The sequence below is a fragment of the Apaloderma vittatum genome, unplaced genomic scaffold (assembly GCF_000703405.1).
Source record: "Apaloderma vittatum isolate BGI_N311 unplaced genomic scaffold, ASM70340v1 scaffold15299, whole genome shotgun sequence".
Taxonomy (NCBI): Eukaryota; Metazoa; Chordata; class Aves; order Trogoniformes; family Trogonidae; genus Apaloderma; species Apaloderma vittatum.
Window position 1 is genome coordinate 984 of NW_009734750.1, and position 27631 is coordinate 28614.

General features: G+C 37.2%; 1 protein-coding gene across 1 annotated transcript; it reads right to left on the bottom strand.

Annotated features, from left to right (window-relative positions):
- Positions 1 to 3512: 3512 nt before the first annotated feature.
- TRAPPC12 (trafficking protein particle complex 12) lies at positions 3513 to 27254 on the bottom strand. The gene is made up of 5 exons (XM_009876391.1): positions 26040 to 27254; positions 20952 to 21068; positions 15807 to 15920; positions 14850 to 14988; positions 3513 to 3658 (listed from the first exon to the last, which is right to left on the bottom strand). Exons 1-5 carry the CDS (start codon positions 27252 to 27254, stop codon positions 3513 to 3515), a joined length of 1731 nt encoding a protein of 576 aa, XP_009874693.1.
- Positions 27255 to 27631: the final 377 nt, after the last annotated feature.

A 27631-nucleotide genomic window follows, 5' to 3' on the forward strand; every position in this document is an offset into this window, starting at 1 on the left:
TAACCTGCTTGTCACTGCTCCGCCTACCTGGTAGAAGACCCCAGAATAGCTGTCACTTGAAGGATTAGGGTTAAAAAGTGAAATACACTGCATTACCAGTTGTGTGCTTTCCAGGAGCTGTCCTTCAATCAGCTTGGAAGCTCAGGCATAAACAAGGGAGGAGTTCTTAAGCCTGACTGCCTGACTGTTGTTCTTTTCACATTGTGGTCTCCAGGTAAGCATCTATCTATTATTAATGTTGTCCTCTGCATTATTAGCACTAAAGTGATCATGGCTATGTTTTTAAATTAATACCCAACATGAACAAACCCTTTTGTGACTTAAATGACTATTGTTACTCTCACTGCTTGGCTGTTTGGAGACCATTTATTTTGAGGGGACTCTCAAGGGCAACAACTCATAGAGGCAATTCATGTTGAGAAGACGAGCAACAGCACAGAGACAGTAACTGTGTGACTGGATACCTGCCCTAAGCTATAACAGGCATTTGGCATCACATATCATTTCTTTCCCAAATGTTGTCCCAATAAACAGAGATGTAAAATATCCAATCAGATCCTGATTGCAAATTTGCAGGAAAAAAATATTATTGCTTATACAGGGAAAATAAAAATTATGCTGTTGCACTCAACCCTCCAGTCCTGCCTCAGGTACCAGAAATAAGTAGATGGGAGCTGAAGAGATCGAGTTACCAAAATAGTGACAGAGGAACTATCGTTAGATCATTAAGCTGAATGGCTAATCCAAAGCTGACAAGCGCCTGTACAGTGTATATAGCAAAAAGCAAGAGGGAATTTAGCAGGTTAAAAGGAAGTATCAAATAGGAAACCCCCCCTCCACAATTACATTAAGGAAAAGAAACAAAATAGAAAGACAAATTTTCTTATGATAAGAATGCATTAGCATTAGCCTGGAATAGCCTCCCAGGGGATGTGGCCTCAGCTCCATAGGCTGGCTCATTAAAAACTAGAAAACAACCTTGTGTTGCAGAGAGACAGACTAGGTGAGCTAATAGGTCTTTTCTCTCTTCCAGCTTTGATGACTCCAAGATCATCTCATTTACATAATGACTCTTCGTACAACCTTCTGTAAATATGGATGACCAAAGATTATTTTTCCACTTTTTAAAATAGGGAAGTAAAACACTGGAGGTTTTTGGCTGAAAGCTCCCCAATTAATTCTGTTAAAACCTAAATGGTTCCCAAGTGTCATATACAAGTATTAAGACTAATGAGCGTATATCCTTTATGTAATTTTCTTGGTTACACCTTGGATTTTCCTAAGTATTATGAACTTTACTCCTGACTATTCCAGGTGAGATCAAGATTATTAGTCTAATAGCATCCTATACAAAAATCAAAGCATATATCTAAACATTGCTTTTTGTCAGCCAAATCTGACTTCAGATGGTTGAATTACAACCAATTTACTACGGTTTCTTAAAAACATATTTATCTCTACAAGCCGTCCTTTTTCACACTCTTGTTTTTACAGTTGTCTTTGAATTGCTCCAAAAGACAAGGTATTTAACTGAATACAAACAAATCAAGTAATCTGCAATGACGTATCTAGAATCACTGATCAGAAATACTCCCTTGAAAAGGCCGGTATTTCGCTTGTAGCTTTCTGTACACTGTACTTTACAAAGGAGCATCCATCAGCACAGACTGGCTGCTATATCCTGGCTCTAGTGGAAGCTGTCAGAAGCAAAGGGAGATCCTTCTCTTTCTGACTGCAACTGAACACACTAACCTGTGAGAAACTTTGCAAACGCAGACAGAGGAAGGCAGAGAGAAAGAGATGGTGAATCCTGCACCAACAGCAAGTGCAGAGAACTGGGGACTCCTTGGAAGAGCTACTGGAAGACATGCAGCCAGCCTCAAAGAAGCTTTTCCCCAAGGGCAAAAGGGATCACATGGAATTTGTAGTGACCTAGGTCACTCGCAGTTGATGCAGTCAGAACATGAGTAAACACACCTGTTCTTCAAGAACTTAGCAGGCAAGAAAATATGTATATATTACAGAATCATAGAATGTGATTAATTTGTAACTCTCCTTTATTTCATCTTCTCCAGCACATCCACTTTCCCTTATTTAATTAAATATCAGCCTAGTTCACGTTCAAACAAAATCTTCTATTATACTTTAAAAGCTTCCTTGGTACACTGGGTATGCTCTAAGGATATGCACTTCAAGGGAAAAAAGCGTGGGCAGAGCCACCTCAAGGTTGCAGATGACTTAAAGGTCTTGTAAAGAAGGAGGGGGGAATAAATCTCCTTTTCTTTAATTCCTCCATTAATCTGGGGAGAATCATGGTTGATCACACTGTAACTGAGACATGGCCAGTTCCATAAAGTTAGCCTGATGGGTGATGAACACCCTCGCTCACATTCATACAGTTTTCTCTCTCCATTACAAGACAAAGGAATTTAGAAACCAGTTAAGTTTTTGGAATCTAGTGGCATCTTCATGACTGAGGCAAGAGGATGCAGCACTTAGTATCAGATCACATAAAAACAACACAGGATACAGCTGATCTGCTGCAGACTAAGGTAGGCAAATGTCAGTAGAAGCACTGAAAAATTCTGCAACAGAGGAGTATGGCATTTCCTAGAAGAAAAATACTTCAAATTGAGGTGGACTGCTTATGAAGGAAAAGGCTGGAGAGAACAGCCTGCCAGTAATACTACTAGGTAAGATATCCATGAAGAGGTAACAGCATTTGTGAAGGGCTATAAAGTAGCCCTTCTTGGATAAACTAGTCCCTCTCCTCTGTTTTCAAATCAGTTCTTCTCAACTGTATGCCAAATGCCATATTCATCTCTTACTACCTGAACTTGTCAGCTTTCTCTCTCACAAAACAACGAACGGGGCTTTTTTTACTCTAAACATTTGTTTATCCTAATCACTACTGTGCTAGTAGCAAGCTGATTTTTTCTTGAGAAAGATATCTGTAAAAAAAATTTAAGAATGAATGTTTAGAGGGAGATGGGTTTAGTGGATAAGGTTAGTGCTCACAATACCATCACTTCAATTTAAGCATCAACAAATCCCATGTTATAACTTAAGCCGTAATTTCGTATTATAGCCCTTGACAAAACCAAACAACCTCCCCTGAACAAACTGTTGTTGCCCACACCAGCTCTTCAGCCTATTTCTGAAGAATCAAGACTACTTTTGAAGGATCAAGACCATCAACAGCTGTGTTTTGAGCTACTGGATACAACCGAGTGAAGGAAGAAAGCTCTCCTATTTGCCCTTAAACACACCTCCTTACTACCCTCTGTGTCTTGTCTGGCAAAAGCACAAAAGCCAGAGAACTATGTTGTCCACTCTTCTACTCGTTTTAGTCACAGTTACCACAGAGGAGAGAAGGGCATATGCTAAAATGAGAAAGGCACTTTATTACTTCTATCAGTGATTTCCTTATCTGTATCAAGATAGAGTAAAAAAAAAGTCATAATTGAAATTTAGCATTCTTTATAAGGACACTAAAATATATTTCTTAAACATTAAGAAATGTTAATGCATAGAGAGGCTGGTACCTTGGTGCAGATTATCTTCATACTATGCAGTCTGTCAAGCGATTCCTGAGGATTACCTAGGTACTGAGGAAGTTCAGCATGTAAAATCCGCATGGAGAAAGGAACCATGGAACCTAGAAACAGAATTAATTTTAATAAACGTGTTTGCTATAATGATTGGTTTGTGATGTGCCTGCATTACACAAAGTATTTCTTGTTAGTGTATGACACAAAGGCCATTTTACCTTCCCATCTTTTTGTTCTTCTAATGAAAGATGCGCAGGATATGAGAACAGGAAACTTTTCCTCAGCTATAACATGATGTATTGTAAAATGTTTTAAAAACGTAAACACGTATGTAACCATAATCAAGAACGCAAGGAAAAGATGAACCTAACTCAAATCTTCAAAACTAAAGTGTTCGTGGAAGTAGCATTTTACCAAACATTTTTATAAACTAATTAAAACGAAGGATTAAAAAAATGGAAGTTTACTCAAGTTGCAGCTACAACGTTATACCTATCATTTAATAATTGTGCATATTTTACAATCAGTGCAGAAGAAACAACATGAAAATATTGGCCTTAAAAGTATGCTTGTGAAAAAACTATATAACTAGAGCAGGCAAAACCACTTCTATGTAATCCTTTTCCAAATAAAGCTGATATGAAGGGCCCCTATATAACAGGAAAAAAAAAAAGAGACCCAACATGAGTCAAAATAAACCCCCAAAGTATAATGAAAACAAAAATAATGATATTATAACAGCTATATCAAATTATAAAGGTCTGAGTCCATTAAGCTGAACAGAGACCATTCCACCACTCTAATATGACTTTTAGTATGAGTTTTACTTCATTAATCTAGCCCTTCCACAAAGAGTTGCTGGACTTAGTGTTAGGTCAATGGTTGGACTCGATCTTAAAGGCCTTTTTCAACCTGCACAATTCTGTCAGTCTGTAAAGGACTCCATACTGTGAGACTGAATCTTCATACAGATGGTGTATTTTGTGTATTTTCTGATTTATTGAAAATATCAAAGAACAGGGAAAGAATTCTAAGTGATACTTGGGGAGAAAAAGAAATTTCTTCCTTTTCACATTAGCTTACTTTATCTTTATTGCTATTATGGTAATATTTACCAAAGACCCAAGTATCTAAGTTTATGAGCATTCTGGCTGACTTCAAGAGAGGTTTCAGGGGCTTTAGGGAATCCTAATGTGTGCAACATCCTGCTTTAAGAAAACTGTGTATCCTGACACACAGACAACAACATTGAACATGAAATAAATGTCACTATCGAAAACAAATCAGAGCTCGCATAATGGGAAAATAGGCCTCGCAAAATCCCATGCTACAGTTCCGATATTTTAATATAATACATATGCTTAATTCAGACATATTCTAAGGCGATTTCCCTCTCAATTCACCTGTAGCCTCATCTTTTCTCAAAAATAGGACTCAGGAGCTTTTTCGGAAGATTTTTGCACCTGTTCTTAGAAGGCTCATATGCCAAAGAGGTAAATGCTATATACAATGAGTCACTGCCTCTAGACGTTTTTTTAAAGGTTGACTAAATCTTATCACAAAACTCACTAATTATGACCTTCAGAGCAAGCCACTTAAATCTACACAAATTCTCTTTTGCCAGTGCTAACTACTCCCCACGGCTTCCGTGACTGCTGTGTTCCTGTAAGTAATGTACATGAGTTTTACGCGTCATCATGTGTGGAACAGAGATTAAGAATTCTATTAAGTGTAAAATGTTACTCAACCAGTAACAAAAGATGTAAATATTTTATGTATGTATGCTGACTAGTACCTCCCATGCCACAAGCGAAGATACGCAGTCAGGGCATGGAGGGTGAACATCGAAAAAGAAGGTGAAAGCAACTTAACACTAAATTCTGCACCAGACCATTGCAGAAAAACTGCTTTAGAAACATTGTGAGCTTGAGAACCTGCACTACAAACCTACGGAAGCAAATGTGCCTTGCAGCTTGTTCCATCTCTACCACCCCTCCCTCTGGTGACCAAGTTCTAACTCCACCATCCAACAGTAAACCTGACAAAGCAAGCAGTGCCCAACACCCGCTAGTTTGGTGCTGTTCGTTTGAAGAAAGTAGTCTTAATTCACTGCTAATACATGATCCATGCACTGACTGCTGCACTTTACAGGATTTCTGAGACAAAGGCAAAAAAATTAAAAGTTTTGTTCATCAGTAAAGCTTTGGAAAATCTAAGATATAAACGAAAAGGCATCTAAAGTTCTAGAAACATTTTTGACTAATGATTGCGTTCTAGTATTTGCAACTCTGAAGAAGTCTATCATTACACACTCTTTTAAAATGCAGCAAAAGGTCACCTCAATAAATACTCATATAGAAAATCTGAATTGGTAACAGAACAGCTCAACGTACATAGATGGGTAGTTATGGAGTGCAGATAAAAATATCTCACGTTACTCATTTTTTCAAATTTATAACGTTTTGCAAAACACTTGTCAGGACTACATATTTGTAGAGTATTGATCTTACATTTGGCTGAATGAACCCAGGCTACTAGGATCCATGTGAGGGAAAGGAATAACCCAATACTAACCTACATCATCAGAGGTGGTGTCAGAGGATGTCAGAATAATGAACGTGACTCCAGGCCAACTCAGACTCCGTAAGAATCAGATTTATCTGCTATCAGAAATGAGTTGCCTATCAGTTGTGATAGGCATTCAGAACTATATTACTTTGAAATATACTTATTAATGTATTATTTCTCAACCACTTAGTATTTCCTTCAGAGCATGTGACCATAAAGGATACCAGTGTGATCCTCAGTAGGCACGTCAAGTGTGATGACAGACTTCTCAAAACAACACCAGAAGGAAGCTGGCCAGCGGTGTAAGGGTAGTCAGTGTAAAGACTTTTCAAACCAGAATTTATATAACTATTTCATGTCCTACCATCTGATTCATCTCTTTCTTTTTGGAACTCATGACATACTTAGTATCATGCAAGAAATTTTACATCCAGAACATCCATTCAGTGAATTTCTGTTACTTATTGCTTATTAAATAGGCTGCTAACTTTATTTAAAATCTCAGAAACGCCAACTGCTTCTGCCCTCTTAATCAGTTTTCTTGTAATCCTTCTGAAGAGCAGAATACTTTATTTGTTTTTTGGAAGAAAGCACAAAACTGTACACATGCTCTCAAACACATGTGGTAACTGGGGAAAAAAAGAAGACAAACAAAACAAGCTTTTGCCACTGGTAAGGTTGTCTTACCACTTCACGTAAACAGTATTTTGTAACTCCAACTCAAATCAGATGAGCAAACTGCTTATAAGAAACCTGCAGCATTTATCCAAGCCACTCATCCAAACATATTTCTTAGATAAAAATAAACTAGGAGATTTTTGGTAAAGTACATTTTCCTAGATATGTTCCTGTCTCCAGGTAAGCTTTGTTTTAGCTAAATGATAAGAAGTATGGGTAACATATCTAATTGAGTTCCTACATTAATAAACTCATTTCCTGGTTACAAAAATGACAATAAATGTTACTTTAGATTTATCAAAGCCTTCAACGAGTGCTACTTCTGTGAAATGCAAATACAATTTACTTAAACTTCTCCAAAAGAAAGACGTGGCAGTAATAGAAAATGCATGTGAAGAGGTACATTCACCAAAGTGATTCTGTAACTCCTGGTTAACAGTTGTCTAAAAACTGACAACACCTCCCATGGTGTTCTCATCTACTGTATTTTCTCCAGCATCCAAAGTCTGAACCCATAATCTTCTCCATCTAAGAAAATGGAACTATCACCTTTGAACTTCTCTGAAACAAAAATGTCAAGGAAGAGCCTGAGAGAAGCAACTGCAAACTACTAAAAATCTTTTCCCAGGGTGGATGGTTATGACCTTTTATCCTCACAGGACCCAGGAAGGTGACCAGTGTGCACATCATGCTGCAAGAGAACGCTGTGAGCATATGGGTTTGAAATGCAGCCCAGCAGAGCTTCATGGGGTGAACGGGAGACGCAAAAGGCAAAACCAAACCATTCACTTTTGTGAATCTTCATCAAAGTCCCACCAGCTCACTAAGCAAAAAATAAGGGATTCAAAGAAAGTGCTGACTTGGAACAGTTAACTTCGAGCTCACTAAGAATTTTAGTCTAAACAAAAGGATGTGGATTTGTTGTTCTGTGATGCCATCACACCATGTTGCATCAAAGGCTCCTCATTCACCATTTTTCTGCTGAAAGAACAAGTGCAGAGGAGCCCATACCTGCTGTTAAAAAATACATGACAGAGAAAGAAACTGCACACAAATCTACAAAACCACAGCTTCCACTCTCTCTTGCAAGACACAGAAGTTCAGCCTTCTGGTAAGTATTCCTTAACATGAAGATGGTGACAGATGAAAATGAAGTGAGACCTAAAAAAGGCATGGCAGAGATTTTAGAAAACATGGTAATTTTCATTTTACGTTGTTTAGGTTAACAAGAGAACAATTGGGAAGAAGTAAATGGCATTTGTTGATGACTCCAGCAGATCTTTAATAATAGTGTTACAAAGTTCTGAAAGGCAGGTTGTAGAGTATAGAGTACAAAATTTGATTAAAAAGCTGATTAACAGCAGGGAAAAAACGTTATACTTGCCTCAATATATACAGTTATATTGGGAAAAAAAAACAAACCAAGAAATTAAGAATGACTACATTAAATCTAAACTGTAACAGAAATACATGTGCTTGTTAGATTAAGAACAACATTATGTCACCTGAAAGGTTTCACTTACTTGCGTACGTTAGGCTACATATTTAAGGCACTCAGTGTAACACATATTTCTGTGTAACAGGTTCCTATACAGGTGGATCATATAACATTACTGTGAGAGCCCACTAGGGATAAGAGGTTTTTTTATGAATACTGGTATGTGCTGCCTTTTGCAAACCCATTTGGAATCAAACACATGTCCTTTACTATATTTCACTCAGTAACGAATTTAACAAGGCAACCTGTCAAGGAAATATTTAAAACAAGCAGCAGAACCTGTAATGAAAATGTTTACTTCAGAGCACAGGAGAATGGATTTTGTTCTCTACTTCAAGCTTTGGTTTTCTAAAGAGGTAATGCGCTCTTTACGAAGCAAAATAACATCAAATAAGCTTAGATCATTTGAACAAAAGGCAATACCCTACAATTACTGCTATGTATTGAAGTTTTATTTTTAAGTTAAATAAGTCTAATTCTAACTTGATGTTTTACAGTGAACCTCTGTTGCTCCTCTTTAGGGTTCTCACAGTAGTTTTATCTATAAAAAGTCCTAATAGAAAAATGGTTTAATTGTAAGAATTCTTTTCTTAGCTATCACTGTAAATACAGTGGAGAATTTTTTTCAAATAACACAATTTTTGATTGTTACTTTGGCACAAATTAATCTCATTCATATATATATTATCAACAAAGAAAAGACGAAACTAAGAGTGAAAAAGGCTCTGAAAGGAAAAAGGATACTCCAAAAGCATGGGAACAGATGGATAAACAGTTAAGATCAGGTAGAATTTTCTAAGACCACAGATTTCAATTTCTACTTCCTTATGAACAGCTGTACATTTTTGTAACTGTCATACCATAAAAGTCACCTTATGTCAATCAAATTCAAACTGCAGCCCTCACCTGCAGCCTTTTTCAAGCAGAAAAAAAGAGGATTCCAATGGTTAGCTGCTTTGTCTTCCTATTTTGTTGCTGCAAAATCAGTAAACAGAAATGCTTCCTGTTCTGCCTTCTACAGCTTGTTAAAAAAATCGTAAATACCAAAAAGCAGCAGTAGTGCAAATTATCATTAACTGAAAGTGGAATCTTACTAAAGAAAAAACAAACCACACCAACCTTTCCTTCACCATGTAAAAGAGAATTACAGAAAAATCCGTTCCAGAAGGATGTTCTGCTTTGTACCTGTGTTTGCACACAGAGATGCATATCCTGACATTTATAGGCACACACATACTTTTACATACTTGTGCAACAGCATCTTTGTATAACTTGTAAGGAGATTTTTAAGAGTGATGCTGCAGTAACTTCGAATCTTAATCTCACTGTGAATTAAAAGTATATTTAAAGATTCAGATTCAAGAGACGAGCTACCAAGCTTTTGTTTATTACTTTCATTTCAGAGAGACTGAAGAAGAGATAGGAGCCTAAATGTTTGTAACCACAGAAAGAAAACGTTTTGAAAATTTTATCTGAAATTGCATGTTTCCAGATAGTTTAATTACACGTGATCAAAGGACACAGATACTCTCAATTAAGATGTGGTTTTGAAAAGTTTCAAAAATACTTTTTCAGTAATCTGTAGTTGTTTGCACTGAAGCAAGGAAAACAGAATGCAGAAAAACCCTGTAACAATTGCCCTACCACAAAGAAATCACTGTAAATCTTACCTACTGGTAACTGTAATAAGGCAGAATTCAGAAATTAGTTACTTGCTCATTTTTAAGAAATACTATATAAAAAAATATGTAGCCATATGAAAGTAAGCACAATTAAATACTTCAGCAGCACTTTACGCCCTTAAAATTATACGGAATCACAGCATTTAAGTGGTATTTGTTCAAGTCATGTTAGCTGATTTCAGAGATAGAAAATAGCTCTGAAGCAACAGAAGACAGAGAATTTAAAGAGACAATAGAGATGTATGCAGTATTGTAAATCAAATAATTGGCAAACCAGTTCCTCTAGAGGCTTTAATGTTTTTTACTGTCAATATGAGCTGGAAAGAAGAACTCTTCCAAGCAACTGCCAAGACTGAAGCAGTCTGACACGGGAGTGTAAGTTCAGAGTTTAGGCCTAGCGGTATTTGTGGCAACATATGAAAAACCCAGTACAGCCTGTGACAATGACTAGAGTCTTTTCCCACAAAATTTATTACTAGAAAGGAGCACCCTACACAATTTCTTGAGCCTGCATTTTCGTCTCGTCTCCAACCACAACTACTTTTCTCCCTACACCACTTCCCATTCTGCTGCAGATCTCTCACTAACTAAGAGTTGATGGTGATGGAAAAAACAAAGGGCATTTCCTTTACAGCATCATCCAAAACCGTGCTGAGGAACAAAGAAAAGAGGCTTCAGCAAAGCTGCCTCCCACTAGCATAGACAAGTAGGAGAGAAGAGAAGATGGAAAACTCAAAAAGGGAGTTCAGGTTTCCTGTGAAAGCGTATGGGAAACAATCTCCCAGCGCACCCCTGCCCTTCCTTATGGCACAGGCTGACATTCAGAAGCAGGACCAAGTGTGGAGGAGCAGGCAGAGCTCGGGGCCGTACGTGCTCCTCTGTGGTTCTCACAGTCCAGGTGTCTGTAAAATGCCTTCTGAGAGTATTAGAGAAAAATTCTAGATAAATGTATCCACAGGATGCACAATGTCTCCGCATCAACAGACACAATGATGGGTTTCTTATTACTTTTTTTTTTTCTCTTTTACAAGCTTACTACATGTAATAATAATAATTTATTACATTTAACCCAGCACCGAAAACTTGTTTACAACAAACACGAGTTTGAGTAACTGTTGTAGACCATGCATGATGGGATTCCTTTAGGGGGATTCGAATTTCAAAATCTAATAAAGAAAAACAAATTAAGGGCACTGCTTGTGCAAATAAGGGCACAGAAAAAATGAAATCTAACACAGTCAACTACTTTTTGTATTAATTTTTTAACATATTTCTGCAAAAACTTGTAACTACAGTGGGTATTAGTAAAGTCATGAAAGTAATACAGACTTAGTGAAATATGCTAAAACTATAGTTGTGATGCCTGGACTCACACTAATTTGAGAGAAATAAATAAATATTTAAATATATATTTAAATACATATTTAAACATATATTTAAACTATCACTATCCATCTGAAAGTGGCAGCCTATTGCAGCACACACTAGTGTACCTCTATGCTCAGAACACAGCCACACTTTAAAAAAACCCTTGTCCTAGAAATTAGTAACAGAGTTCATGGGAAGGTGTACCTTACAAAATCAGTTTCTAGACCACATATAACTAAATATTTAACGATATGTTCCTTACTTAGGCGCTTTCCACCAGACAACAGAAGACTGATTTCATGTTAGAGTAATACAGATGATGCTGTATCACAAGGAGAGTAAAAAGGGGAAATGAAAGAAAACACTCACTCCTATACATATAAACCCCTGGTTGAGGGATTGAAATTCTTATTTTTAGTTGTGCACACTTTTTTTTTCTTTTTCCTTCATAATTCAAGAAGAATTATTCTCCATTATTGAAGCTCTAGAACATTGATTTTGGTAGTGTTAACTTTTCTGTAACTTACTGGTCCATTAACCAGAAACAAGACCAGATTATTTCCTTCAAGAATGAAAGAGCATTTTAATGTTCCATTTTAACTGTTGGCTCTCACTCTTTCAGAAACACACAGGCATTACCAATGGAAAGAACACCTCAGGTCATCTGATCTATCGTATGAGAGAGAGTTTATGAAGTGTCACGAGGAATACAGAAACAAATGATATTAGTAGAAGTGGGTCAGACTGAGTAAATACAAAGATGAAACCCTTTATAAAATAATCCCTGAAATCTTACATACCCCACCTAGTACAATGGAGATGTGCAGAAAGCAATCTGGAATGTAGTTCCTGACCTAAGTACCTACCTACGACAAAACAAAAAAATTACATATAAAATCAGACTTTTCGCTCCACAGAAGAATTTAGAAGAAATAAATCTGTAACTGAATAAATTTAAGATTTTAGTACAAAATGAGAATGGTTTGCTCTCTGCCCCTTATCAAGCAAGAATGATCAAAGGGTGACTTAACTAATTTCACTGGCTGAGTGACACAAGGTTTCCAGAAAATTCCACCCCCACCAGATGATGCACACCTACAGGCAATGGAGATGACCAAAAGAAAGAGATCACAGAAACCAGGAAAAGAAGATTTCAGAAAGATTAGAGCTTAAAGCCATGATGAAGATAAGAGCAATGGGATCCACTCACACCGTGGCTACAAAAATCATCCAAAATCTCAGGACAAAACAGAGATCAGTAGTGTTGCTGAAAGGGAAAAACTTGGGACAGCTTCTGAGGAAAATTAAGAGGACCATGTTGCCAAGTTAAGTTAAATTAATGCTAACGCATCTTCCACTTTTCATACATTTACTTGGAATTTAAATTCTTTGTGGTATATTTCTCAGAGACTTATGGGTGAGTGATTATCCTCATGGCTGTAAGGAGTTCAGGTATATAAACTTTCCTTACTTCAAGCAGAGAACACACAGAAATCTTCCTAATTTATTACATTTCTTATTGTATTTTGAATAGAAAGAAACTATGCAAAATATTTATGTATTACAATTAATGTGTACATTATTTATATCTATATTCCCATTGCTTAAAATTGATTTTTAACTGCTTACTCCATTTATATACCATGACTCAAAATTAAAATGTTGAAACAAAACTCTTCCTTTTATGCTTGTTACACCACAAAATGATATGCAAAATTACAAAACAGCAGTGGATTGTGGATTTCAACCAAAATATAGGAATGATTTGTATCTATTTTATTATTTAAATTAGCTGGTTAATGATGCATGTATACTACATTTCTTTATTCATAATCCAGGACTGTGTAGTTTAATGCTAGCCAGAAGAGAATTGCTTGTTCTCTCCTACATCCCTGCAAAGGGAATCTCTCTCTTTTTCTTCCCTCCTCAAAATTATCTAAGGCAGGTTTGATTGCTGTTCTTACATCTTAATCACATTGTATTTATATGAGATGTCTATAAGCAGCAGGCCAGGTCCATCCAACCTTGAGCTTATTTTCTTTAGAGATAATCAGATTATGGTCCTGGTTGGTATGTTCAACTGACATATATAATCATGAAATGCAGTATTTTCCTTATGCTCACCTTTTTACCACAGACACCCTCATAACTTGCATTAAATAGTTGCTGAGGTTAAGTGGTTACTGCAAAGACTGTTTGGATCCAAAGTCCAGTCACAGGATGGGTGCCTGTAACAGCTGGCCAGGCCATCCAGAACTGTTGGCACCTGTATGCTCTGTGGCACTAGGACTGAAATGTCTCATAGCATTTCATGATCCTTGCATGACTTTGCAAGGATTCTTTTCTTAGGCAAAATAATTTTAATACTGAAAAAGATGTGGAAACATACATATAAGCGCAGAGAAAATTACTTTTCCTATGCAGCAGTGCATCATGGAGCTGCCAAAATGTAACCAGGTCCAAAAGAGCCGTCCAACCTGATGATCACAATTTCTCTAAATCTTCAAAAATCCCAACCCAGCTGCTTCTCAGTGGATTGAATATATTCAAGGCAAAATTACCCACATATATTGTGATGGAAAAGTTTGCATAGAATCATAGAACAGTTTGGGCTGGAAGGAACTTTAAAGACGATCTAGTTCCAACCTCCCCTCCACTAGATGAGGTTGCTCAAAGCCCCATCCAATCTGGCCTTGAACACTTTCCGGGAGGAGGCATCCACCACTAGCCTGGACAACCTGTTCCAGTGTCTCACTGCTCATGATCATAGAAAAGAGTATCTAATCTAATCTAACCTCTTTCAGTTTGAAACCATTATCCCTCATTTTATCCCTATACTCCCTGATAAAGAGTCTCTGCCCTTCTTTCCCGTAGGCTCCCTTTAAGTACTGGAAGGCCTCTCTAAGGTCTTTCTGGAGGCTTCTCTTCTGCAGGCTGAACAAACTCAACTCTCTCAGCCCATCCTCCACATGGGAGGTGCTCCAGCCCTTGATCGTCTTTGTGACCCTCTTATGGACATGCTTCAACAGATCCATGTCCTTCCTATGTTGGGGGTCCCAGAGCTGAACACAGCACAGCAAGCGGGGGTCTCACAAGAACAGAGCAGAGGGGCAGAATCACTCCACCTTGACCTGCTGGCCGTGCTTCTCTTGATGCAGCCCAGGATGCGACTGGCCTTCTGGGCTGCGAGTGCACACTGATGGCTTGTATTCACTTTTTCATCCACCAGCACCTCCAAGCAGGGCTGCTCTCAGTTTACTTATCGCTCAGTCTGTGTTTGTGGTTGGGATTGCCCTGGCCCAGGTGCAGGACCTTACACTTGGCCTTTTGGAACTTCAGGCAGTTCGCCCTGGCCCACCTCTCAAGCCTGTCAAGTTCCCTCTGGATGGCATCCCTTCCCTCCAGCGTGTTGACTGCACCACACAGCCCATCTCAATCCATCACCTTATGATGACTAGTTAAAAAAAAAATAAAAAAATAAATTTTATAAATCAAGTATCTTACCTTTTCGTCCGGGGTATACATGAGGGTAATATTCGTAATAAAGATCAGGCTGGTCTAAATTTCCAAATGGTTCGAATTCCATTTCTGCATTTTGGAATAGGTTGAGTTTCACTAGCAGCGCCAGTCTCACAAACCACAGCTAAAAATTAAAACATAGTAAAAAAAAGGAAAAGACAATGTCTGTTATTAGCTTCAATCACAAGCTACATTCAAATTTAGTTTCAACTTTCTAAGCTTTTCTGATAAAGTTGACTGAAGAGTTTCTATGTTACTTACCGAACAGAGTCAGGGCTCATATTTACACGCTCTTTCACTGAATACTTTTCATAAGATCATAAATACGAAACACAGAGGACTGATGTTTTAATTGTTTGTAAAGGTCTTGTGACTCTGAAGATGAAGTTTAAAAACTGGTCTGTTTCAAAATTAGAACATCTCTCTTTAAATTGTTAGCCTGCAAGAATTATCAATCTGATTTTTAACTACTTTTCCAATTTTACGCAATTCTTAACATCTCTTAGGATTTTGGTGAAATTCCATGAGCTTTATAGTTACTAGAGTCAGAACCATGCATTGTCACCTGGTCATATTTTGTTCAGTAAAACACCTTTATTAATTCGGGTTCTTATTTTCTTAGCACCACAAAAGATATCTGAACATTTGTGAACTGTGTAGTAAGATTTCAATCTAGATAGTGTCCATGAAAACCATATTTTTTCTAGTGTGATAACATTAAAAAATATACAAGCAAGACAGAATTTTATTTAAAGAAGTAATTTGGTTTTAATTGAAGATCTACTTTAAATAAGCAAAAAAGAAAAAGTGATTTGCTACAATGCTTTAAAATAAGCTCAGTTTTTAGGTAACCGTTAGGAAAAGAAGTTTGATCATGTAAAAAAAAGCCATTGTGAATATTGTTGGAAAAAAAAAGTAACAGAGGTGTATTTTTAAACATACTTGTAAAGAATCTGTTGTATGGTTAGTCGGTAAGCCACTTTTTTTGTAGCCTTGACCATGTGCAGTTAGAAGCCGCCCACACAAGTCGACTGCTGCCCTCCAGTTTTTACTGCTCTAGGAAGAAGAAAAGAGTAAGTAGCAAAACCATAAAAATCCCTAAAATGCACAACTGCTTATTTTGCCTGAAGCACTGACATGTACCCATCAGTAACAATGACAAGGTCAGGAGAGCTGGCCAATGAGAAGCAGAACGTCATTTGTCAAAGCTGCACATAATTAGGCAAAAAGTGAAATCAAGCATTAATATTATCAGATCACTAAAGCAAAAGAATATATAACACCATGAGAGATTCTAACCTTAAAGCTATCTCATGTTTACTAATACAACTGAATACATTGTAATATTCACAATTTTGTTTTCTCCTCAAAAGGAGAAAAAAAATCACCAGTTATAGTTCAATAATTACTTCCAAGTTACCCATTCTACTGTTGTAAAGTATTTAACACATATTCCTACCCCACTGACTTCAGTACTTCAGATTGTAATCCGTAGTCCAGCCCATTTAATGAAAACAGACTTCCCTTACGTTACCCAGGACACGGAATCTTATCAATTAAAATCAAAGGCAATGAAACAATGGAATGCATAAAATGATAAATTCAGACCAATAGCAATTGTTTCACTTATGAAATGTAAACATTTGAATTTCCACTGCATGGCTAACTTCAAAATATTCTTAAAAGTATTTTTTTATTCATAAACCAAAATCATTCCTAGTTAGACAAGTCAAACTGACATGTCACACTGTTACCCTATTAATGTTTCTGCCTTGTATATGCTAATGCAGCCATGTAAATAGTTAGCACTACCAAAAACTTGAAGTACAGACTAATATTTCACAAGTTTCAAGCAATCATACTTTTCTATCATACAGAAGAGTTTTTCAAGAGGCATATATTCAGGAGATCATTAAAAAAACAAATACATCTTTCTGAAAGTAATCTTTTTTCAAATAGTTTCTTAAATACACAAGAAAAAGATAAATGTAATAGAAAACTGTCATGTTGTCTGATGTAGAAGAACAGAATATATATAGCTTGGTGCTTGCAAAGTTCAGGTACTGATGGTGTAACAGAAGTAGACACAGACTCTTAAACTGCTCGACTTTTCTTGCCAAGTGACAGGATCCAAAAATCATACCGGAACATTTATGACAAACTGAGGTGCTACAATTTTTAAAATTCTATTTCAGGCATGGACAAAAAATACTTTTTTTTCTTTATAGGACAAGACAGCCAGGAGAAGTATGTCTGACAATCCCTATAAAAACAGTCATTGCTGGAAAACGAAACATAATATTCATCATGATTTCAAAATTAGAGCTGCCTGCTGGTTATGGAGCATAATGTCTGTGGAAGCTTAATAGAAGGCTGCTGGCAGTATAACTTAATTTGAAATTAGCAGCACACGTTATTGGCTCTGGCAAATTGCATCAGACTTCAGGATGCCAGAGCTCCCAGTCCACCAGACATCTTTATCCAGTTGTTTCAAACACCCCTCTAAACCTTGTAGGTCAGTCACTCCTGTGTTTCCTAAGTTCTACCATCACACAGTCCTAATAACCTGGGTCCGTTTTTCCTGAAAGTAACGGACGATATTTTTTTTTTGTACGTGACAAGTAGAGGCTCAAAGTAAATACTGATTCTATAGATTCAGATGTAGCATCAAAAATACCGAAAAATATTCTCAAAGGATAAAATAATTATACTTTGATAAACAGGACATGGTTGTCCAGCAACAATCTTGTAAAACATTATTTTTTCCTAGAGAAAATACTGTCAACCAAATATTATTGCCAAATAGTTACTACCACAGCACCAGTCTGGCAGAAGAGAACTTTCCACACATACATTAACTCACATTTTTTCACAAGAAGTATAGAGCCGTTGCTCTTTTAATGAAAGCTATGAGCTTGTATGATTTCTATGCTGTTTACACACAGATGCTGGACTTCTGAAGGATTTTTTTTTGTTGCATATTACATAACCAAAAATTATAAAAATTATAAAAACAAAACGAAGCATTATAGTGCTGACTGCCGTACACACACCAATGCTAGTGCAAGCAGATTAGTCACCCAACAGACGACGTGATTGCATTATTCCTTGAAGAACTTCTCTGCTCTTTGCAAAATCAGAAAAGGTCCTGGTGGAAGTTTACATACAGATGGTGAAACTGGAACACGATTCAGATAAAAAGAATTTCTCTTTTTAAGAGACTGAACCAGTCCAATAATGTTTTATCTCTTCATTGACCTTCTTAAGCTGTTGGAGATTTGAATACAATGCTTCTAGGTTTAACCCAAAAAAAGTCAACAGTAGTGCTGGGATTTTGTCAGGCTATTACCACACACAGGTAGAAACTGAAGGTTTTATGCAGCTGGAGGTGACAGACTTGTATGTTACACCGCCTCTCCCCACATTTTTTTTTATTTCCTTTCTTTAATTAGGGCTTGCCTTGCACAGACATCTGACATCCTTTTGGGAAACAAATACAGTATGTTTACCTTACTGGTTTTTTTGTTCACACTTCCAACCTAATCAAATACTGTATCTGCAACTTTAAGTGCTAAAAAATTACAGTGTAAGGTGAATCAACTATCACCTCCTCCTTTTAGTGACTTACATTCCACTATTTTCAAACTAAGAACCGGAATAAGGCTATCACGATATCCTTTTATTAAAAGCAATAAAAGGAAACAGCCTAAAATTAATCTGAAACAGAGTCAACAATTTAAGTTATAAATTCTGATAAATCCACATCTGAAGATCTGGTGATGCTGCTAGTCCAACTGAACACAGTTAAAAGTAACTGAGACACCCAATGCCTTCAATATACCTATTTTCCACAAAGAGGAATGAAGGAATGGAATATAGGGTAGAAAATCCAGTGACTAAAACTAGAATGTTATTAGTCCAAATGCAAGAATAGCACTGAAGATGCTCTATTTTGTAGACTTGGAAATGAATAAAAATTCTATTTGAGTAAAACTGACCCAATACAAGCGAAAATTGTAGTCTGTTTGAAAGTAGAGGGTTTTTTTTCTATTTCTTCCTTTACTAATAAAGTGCTGTGAGAACTTTAATTATCAAAGTTTTCACTATCTGAAAGATTGTTTTCATCCATTATGAAGATACTCAGTGATTTGGACTGAAAAAAGATTGCTGAATACCACTGTGTCACACACATAACTTCCTTGGAAGACTCCTTGTGCAGGTCAGTTTTGCTTCATGGTTTTTTTAAATTACGGTTGAACAAAGATCTTAGTCATATGATTGCAGAAGTGTTCATATTTCTCCTTTGTATACAATCGTGTACATTGTTTTCCTGAATGAAAGAAGTGAAGGCTCAGATGATGCAACAAATACCGCCAATACCCACGAGGATTCTATCAAAGAGCGTCACAAAGACTGGATGCCCGCACAAAATGTGTTCAGCAAAAAGGGAGCTGGCCTGATACATGAAGGCAACTTATAACACCACTCAGTCTCTCAGGAAACAATTTTGACTCAGAGGTAAACCACCAAAATTTTATCCAATCAACTGTTACTTTTTAGTGTAGAAATACAGTATCTCCCACAAGCCCCCAGTTACTGTTTGTGCTACTTGTCTCTCCTGTCTCCTCTCAGATCAGCTACAAAAACACTGGAAATTGCACACTGATTTAGAAATAAAGGAATATCCTCCCCATGTTTTTAAGCATAACTTTTTAAAGTGAGTATGTATGCCATGCCACTGTATCCAAGTTTGTTAAATTTGAAAATAAATGTAAGAACACAACAATAATCACACATAAAAGTAACAGTATATGATATTTTTTTTAAAAATAGACTCAAAGGGAGTCATTAACTCTACATGTAACACCATTAAAGTGATTAAAATGTCCTCCTCCACTAACTATGACATTCTCTTCCCCTGTAAATTACATTGGTAAAGCACTTTCATATCAGTTAAGAAAATGTAGTTAGTAACTCTTTCCTAGTCTAGCAGCTTGAAGAAATGATTGCATGCTTAAGGGCAAACATCTCAGTTACTGTGGCAAGACACAGTTGTCTTTTTTAAAGTATAACTATCACAGATGTAATTTCCCTATGCTGCAAACACCTTCACTGAAAATATCCAAAAGGTGTCTAGTAAGAAATACTGTGCTTTTTTTGCAAATGGGGGTAAACAATTAATCTAAAATATGGAATAACAGGAAGTAAGATAATGGCAGCTTGCACCTTACAATTCTTATTTGCTGCTGTAAAACAAAGCAACGCTGTGAAGCCAAGTTCCGGCTTACATTTATTTGTTCTAGAGGTAAATGCATGTTCCTACAGTCAATTAATAAAGCCCTGAAGAAACTGAAAACTCTTTTGGAGCTTTATATGTAATGTAACACAATTAAATGAAAACATATTAAATACTAAATACAGATTATCCTAAGTGATGTAATTCGGCACTGCTTTTCCTCAGTAATTTTTCAACCATTTAAAAAAAAAAAAAAAAAAGAAGCCTAAAATATTTTGACATTTCAACAGACTAAGTAAGACTCAGTCATGCAATAGTAATGAGTTTCATATAGGAAAACAATGGTTGAAAGAACAAGGCCAGGTTCACAAGGCTGCTAGATACAACTATTTCCAGGACCAAAATATTTACACTAAGGAAAGTATTTTAACTTATAGAAAATTAAGCTTTTATTTGAAAGTAATTTACTTCACTTTTCCTGCACTGAAATAAAAAAGTAAAGCAGCTGAAATTATCACATCAGCTTACTATTTACAACTGGCATATCTTACCTTCTGTAAAACACTAAGGTAAATACATGAATATGAATGCAGATAAAAAAAAAGTGATTAAAATTTGTTTTGCAACCTTTTACATTACATAAAAGCTAACAGCTGATGAAATTCACAGCAGCTTAGTATTACCTTTTTTCTAACTTTTGCATATATTAAAAAAAAGATTACTACGTAGTTTAGAACAAATTTTTAAACTCTGGTGTTATTCCCACTCAAAACTACTGTACTTGTAGCTCCCAATTACCTTGAGGGAAGCAGAGTATTTAATAATATTGCATTACTAAGATTGTTACTTACAATTAGCTGTTTCAAGCCTACAAATGACTGTTCTACAGAGTTGGTGTTTAAAACTTGTCTCTTCACTGCAGCCTGCTCCCCCAAGAAGCGAAGCATTAAGTCTTTTACTGCATCTCCCTTGGTGTTCATGGAAAAGAAAAAGAAGAAACATAACAAGACACTTTTAAACATTATTTTAGCAAAATAGAATGTCAAACTCAACCTGAGCAACAGCTCTTTCCCCTTGAAACATGCTTATTTTTCTAGTACTATTTTTTTGTGAAATGAATATAAGTGTCAATATCTTTATAGCATTTTAACAAAAATATCTAGATTTACTCCACATTATTTGCTATATTTTTCTTTCAATGTTTACATTGCAGTTAGAATATAAATATTCAGACTTATTTGCTTCTCTATTACCCTTTAAAGATCTTAGAAAATACTCCTCAAAGATCTCACAAAACACATTAACTTTTACAGGTTTTCTTAGTGGATATTAATGCCAAAAGGTATAATCTACTCATCTGATGATAAACGTGCACACGATCAGCTAGCCTTGAGTATCTGCAGAAGATAAACTTTGAGAGATCATAAACCAAAGTAAACAGCAAACCTTTAACAAAGCATCCTTAATTTCAAAAGAACTAACTGCAAGAATCATTCAGAGAAATTGGGTTATTTGAGCTCAACAATTCAAAGACTTGAGACTAGTTGAGACAGACATCTGAAACAGAGTTCTAAAGTTAGACGAGATTAATTCTACATTTTACAGCATGGAGCAGCTAAGAGGAAGAGAGTCCAAACCTGGATTCTATCTCCGGTTTTGCTAGCAATGAACTGAGTAACTGTACACGGCACCCTCTGCTCCTCAATTTTCCCTTCCAACAACTGTTCAAACTATCAATTTCTGTGCCTTCCCATCTGCTGGCTGACATTCTTGTGGTTCTGTGTACTAGACATTTGCAACAGGTAGTCAAGAAATTGAAGCTTAACAGCAAGCAGCTACTGAAGAGCCGTGGATCATGGTCTGGCAGATGTTGAAAATCGTGCTGCTACGACGTTTGCCAGCACAGAGCGTAGGACAGGGTGTGGGGGGATCCTCGTCTTGCTGGGACTGTACATGTTACTGTATACAAGAGAATCCCCAATGGTGTCAGAAGTCTCCACGTGCCAAAGGCAGGTAACAGAAATTACTTTTGTAAGATTTTTGCCCATGGTTTTAGGTGTTTGTAACCTAGAAATGCAAGCATCCGAAAACAAGGAAAGTCATCAGCAATATGTTAACAATATACTTATATTTTTGTTTTCAAACAGAAAACAATTTATAACCTCCAGTCAGCCAGAGTAAAGATCTGTCTGTTTCACCACCCTGTCAGTGAACAGCAGATGTTCGTGGAAACACCTTAAGAAACTGCTTAAAGTTATACTGGTCTCCCACAACTCAAAGCAGACAGAACTTCATGGTCCACCTGTGCCAGAGGACCTATTTGCCTACCATTTTTAAACACCCACTGATAGCCACACCTCCCACAACACTTGTCTTGTTCACTTTTCAGTCATTTTTTCTGAACAAAAGTACATCCAAGGGCAATGAATTTTACAATTTAAAAACAAATACACAGGCTGCAGAATAGCAATTCCTTTTGTTATGCTTACTACTCAACAGTCCCTTTGCCATAAAAAACAGTAAATCACAATCCTCTCTTTACCTTAATTCTTTCAGGAATTTTAAATCTTTACTGCTTTTGTAAGCCAAAAGGTCCTCTTCCTTTTAGCTACTACTCACAAGAGAGAACTTCTGCACTCCTCACCATCCCTCTTCTCTGCAAGAATTCCTCTGTATCTTTTCAGATCAGCATGCAATATTTAAGATGGTAAAGCAGAAAGCAACTATGCAAAAATGTAAGCACACACAGGAATATTTGCAAAAATCTCTCTAAAGGAACATGAAAATATTCACTTGAAGAACTAAGGTAGGAAGCGCCAGCACAGCAAGCAGGAAGCAAGCAACAAAGCATTTTGCCTACAAGGGTGAGTTGCATAAAATACAGTAAAGCTTAGCTACAATAAAGATAACTGATATTATATGTTTGCATTTTCCCCATGGACAGTGATGGGAAATATGTTTGTGTTTTCTGTCTAGTTTCTCAAGAAATGAGACTGCAACTACTGTTTCACTACATGGAAAATTTTTACCTCTAATGCTGTCACTTATCCTATGAATAAACAAGATTTCCATCTTTCGGACAGAAGAGTCTGAAGGATTAAGAAAAGACAGTGTGTGCAAAATGACATAAATACAAATGAATTTTTTTATCCCCCCAATAGTACTTTGGAGAAGGAAACATTACAAATTAATGTAATGAAACAAAGGGTGTAATGACAGCAGATAGTAACTGATGAAGAAAAGCATAATGGAAAAAGCATAAAAAGCTGAATTCCAACTTGGTTCCACACCCAGAGAGCACAGGTACAGATAATCTGTACCATACGCAATTCAAGATAGTTTAGAAAAATACACTGTTTCTTGAATCATCAGCAAAAAGCAGCACACAGCTGAAATCAAGAATATTTATTACTTTTCTTGGTGTGTTTAACATTTAAGACAACACACTTGTAATAAGAACAAACACTTTCTGCGTGAGCAGGAAAGAAAAAGTACCCAGCTCTTCAATACATGGCATACAAAATTTCAGCCTGAAGCAGGCTTTTAAGTTCACTGCAAATGCACTTGTCAACTAACTTCCTTGTCAACTGCCCCACAGCCTGGTTTAAAATCTCGCATTACCATTTAGAGTTAGCGAACTATTCATACCAAAGCTTTAATGACCATTGTTGGAAGCTGATTTAACACTTAAAACATGCCTCCCACAACATTTCAGGTGATATTTCAAGCACTCTACAACTATAGTTTCAGTTAAATACACAATTTGCAGTACTAAAAGCATATTAAACAATAATACCAAACTAGGGAATGTCAGGATAGTCACAGCATGCATTCAGGCCAGTGGAAGTAACCATAAGTGAGGAAAGTTGCAATAACAAAAAGCACTTATAACCTTGACCCCACTGACATGCCTCTGTGATTGCTTATAAATTAGAATCAATGTAGAAAGCAGCAGGAAGGTGCTTTAATTCCACTGATCATTTCACATGAGGTGTTACTGTAGAAATACCTCACACAAACATTGCCATAACATCTTCTTTTCCACTGCGTGCAAAACAGTAAATCTGCATATATGCATGTGCCCAGATTCAGGGAATCATCAGCACACAGAAGCCTTTAATCTTTGAGGAAGGAGAGAGGGAAGTATTGTGAAAAACAAGGCCTGCAATAAGGAAGCCCTCATCCTTGGGGCCTGTGGAAAGGATCATTCCTTCTGTGCACCCCATTAGCTGCCAGGAAAGAAACATTACACACTCCTGATGTACTCATTAAGGTGTACGAGATGTAGCCTCTCTGCTCTGCTCATGGGGGACTCCACCTGCAGTACTGTGTCCAGCGCTGGAGTCATCAGCAGAGGGAAGGTATGGACCTGTTGGAGTGGACCCAGAGGAGGACCCCAAAAATGATCAGAGGTCTGGAGCAGCTCTCCTGCAACGACAGGCTGAGAGAACTGGGGCTATTCAGCCTGGAGAAGAGAAAGCTCCAGGGAGACCTTATTGCAGCTTTTCGATACTCCAAGGGGGCCTGTAAGGAATAGGGGGACAATCTTTCTAGCAGGGCCTGTTGTGGTAGGAGAAGAGGTAATGGTTTAAAACTAAAAGAGGGTAGATTTAGCCTAGATTTAAGGAAGAAAATTTTTACAATGAAGGTGGTGAAAGACTGGAACAGGCTGCCCAGAGAGGTGGTAGAAATCCTGTTCCTGGAAGCATTCGAGGTCCGGTTGGACAGGGCTCTGAGCAATCTGATCTAGCTGAAGATGTCCCTGCTCACTGCAGGGTGGTTGGATGAGATGGCCTTTAAGTGTCCCTTCCAACCCAAAAGATTCTATGACTATTTTTTTTTGAAGGAGCAGCTTTGTATTATACCATTTTCTTTCTGCTAATTATTGAACTCTTTGATGACAAAAGAATGTTTTAAGCTAAAGCTAACTCTAGAAGCAGAAGTAGCATGGCATATGTCTAAACGTGGTTATCATTCACTGCTTGTCATAGAAACTTAAGATTTGTCAGATAATTCAGGTACAAATCTGGACCTGATTCACTCGGAAACTTTTCTGGTAGTTCCTGCACATTGGGAAGTTACTGCAGATCACTTTCTACTCCTACTGAATATTGACTACAATTAAGGATTAAAGTATCTAAACCTTCAACACCATCTCTCCAGACAATTCTATTATCCAGAGACACAGATATGAAAGGATTAGCCTATTTAAAAAAAAAAGATAAATCATCCATTACGATATGTAGCCTTGGCTTAGCAGCCAGTATAAAATTGCTTCATGAAAAATACTGAATAGATGCAACTGAAATTTCTGAAAATAATGCTTTATGCCTTATCACCAGTTGGGAATTCCAATAGAGTTTCTTCTTTTGTGATCTTATCTAGAGCTTTGCCTTTAATTTCGGGGTTCTCCCTTCCCAGTAGCTTTCTCCAGCAGTCAGTCTTTCTTACAGTTTACAGATGACGCGATTTCAGTCTGTGTTAACATTACTGAGAGCACTGTGAACTATGTTACTTCCCACTTTATTGCAATATCAAATTCCACAAGCAAAAAAAGCTGTCTGCTTTCAGGCTCTGTGGTACAGCATACCGATTTAGTATTGCCAAGTACATATTCCAAACGCGAGCACTATCTTATTAACTAAGAGGACCAGAAACAAACTACTTTATAAGACAACCAGCTTTAGATTCTACGGAAACTGTCAACACTGATTTTCAACACATCCATCAAATTTCACTATGAATAAATCACATCTGGTTCTAGCCTCTTCATGTACGAGCAGGCAGCAACATTAAATTTTCTAGTAAGGACTGAAGTAATACACACAAGGTGACCATCAGCAATAACATGAACACTATGATACACATATTACTGGATAGCTCTTAGACAGTATTTCTAAAATACAATCACACACTAAGACACAATAACATAATCTTACCTGGATATTATCAAATTTTAATCCAGGCATGGTGAGATTCTCTTTACCTATGAACACGGTGCTGTACTGTTGTGTGGCAACTGAAATTAGCACATTTCTGGTTTCCTCACTAGGAAGCCAAGCATCATTTCTTCTGTCTAGTTCACTCATATTTAAGGCTGTGGCAAATGGGTCACTGCTCCCAGCAAAAACAGCTTGGATTTGTGAGAACGGCTTGGGAGACTGAGCGATTTCTAGGGATGATGGAGGACCACCTGCTTCAGGTCTCTCATTTTGCACAGACAAAGCGAGGTTAGAGGAAGCACAAGAACTGTCTCCACCATTAGAAAGAGAGGACATTTGTTCTGGAACTGAAGAGTTTGCATTGGGATTACTAACAGAAATAAAATTGGATGTGGTAAATGAATCAAAAAAATCAGAAGCTAAAGTATTAGTGTTAACGGTATCGCCAAAGAACTTGCTTAGACTAGGACTTGGCTGAACCACCTGTGGATTAGACTTCACTGGAGTCTCAATTATACTACTAAAACTGGGAGATTTTACCATTTGAGGCTCAAAACCGTCAGGCAGGAATAACTGTGGCTGGGGATTAACATTGTTTGCTTGGCTGAAGATGGTACACACAGGAATAGGCTCAGCCTCAGAAGATGGTTTGCTATTATTGGGTGACAATATCTGGCTGTCAGATTTGCTTTCATCAGTATTATTTGGTTTTGTTTCAACAGGAATGTTGTTTCCCAATTTTGATTCCTCCTTCACTGCTTCCTGAATTGATTCTTCCTTTAAAGATACCTGATCATCTGTTCCAATCTCAGAAATGTCTTTGGGTGTTTCCTCGTGTTCAGTTTCACTCTCATTACTTAAAAATTCCTCTTTATCCACTTCTGCCTCTTGTTTTTTTTGACTATCTTTAGCTTCCATTTGTTCAACAATCTCCTGGAGACAACCAAGTTCGCCTGTGTCGTCTTCACTGTTGTTTGGAGAATCGGAAATAATGACACTCTCCATCATTTGCTCATTAAGTTTATCTACAAAATTATTTGAATCCTCTGATACAGTTTCATTCCCTTCAGACTCAAATTCATCTCCACCAAGATCAATGGTTTCCTCATGAAAGAGAACTTCCTCTTGACTTTTCTGTTGAACTATGTCTCTGCTATCACCTTCATCAGAGTTGCTCTTCGCATCCTTAGCACTGCTTTCACTACGCTCCATGGTAGCTGCAGACAGAAAAATCCACACCAAAATAAGTATTAGTTTTGTTACTCAGACACTGCTCAGGTGCCACCTTGAAACTCCTACGTATCACAGAAACACTGAAACTCTTGCCTTAAAAATATTCTAGTTTCGCTTATGAGACACTTTTCATTTAACAAATACCAAGAGAACAAACCAACTGGAAAAATTTTTTATCCTTTCTTGCAAGCCGCAAAAACATCGAGATTAAAGAGGAAACACCTCCGACTAAACACAAACAAAACGACATTTGCTTTTTTTAACTCGCAAAGACCACCTCGGCCCCAGCCCGATCAAGGAAAAGCCGGGTTCACGTCTGTCTCCCGCGCACGCTGCCGAGCCCAAGCGCTCCTCCC

Excerpts from the sequence above, each read along its gene's own strand:
- TRAPPC12 (XM_009876391.1), bottom strand. The coding sequence starts at position 27,254 with ATGGAGCGTAGTGAAAGCAGTGCTAAGGATGCGAAGAGCAACTCTGAT. Across the intron at positions 21,069-26,039 it reads TAAAATTTGATAATATCCAG|GGAGATGCAGTAAAAGACTT; the intron begins GTAAGATTATGT and ends ATGAACACCAAG. Across the intron at positions 14,989-15,806 it reads ATACAACAGATTCTTTACAA|CTGTGGTTTGTGAGACTGGC; the intron begins GTATGTTTAAAA and ends TTTAATTTTTAG.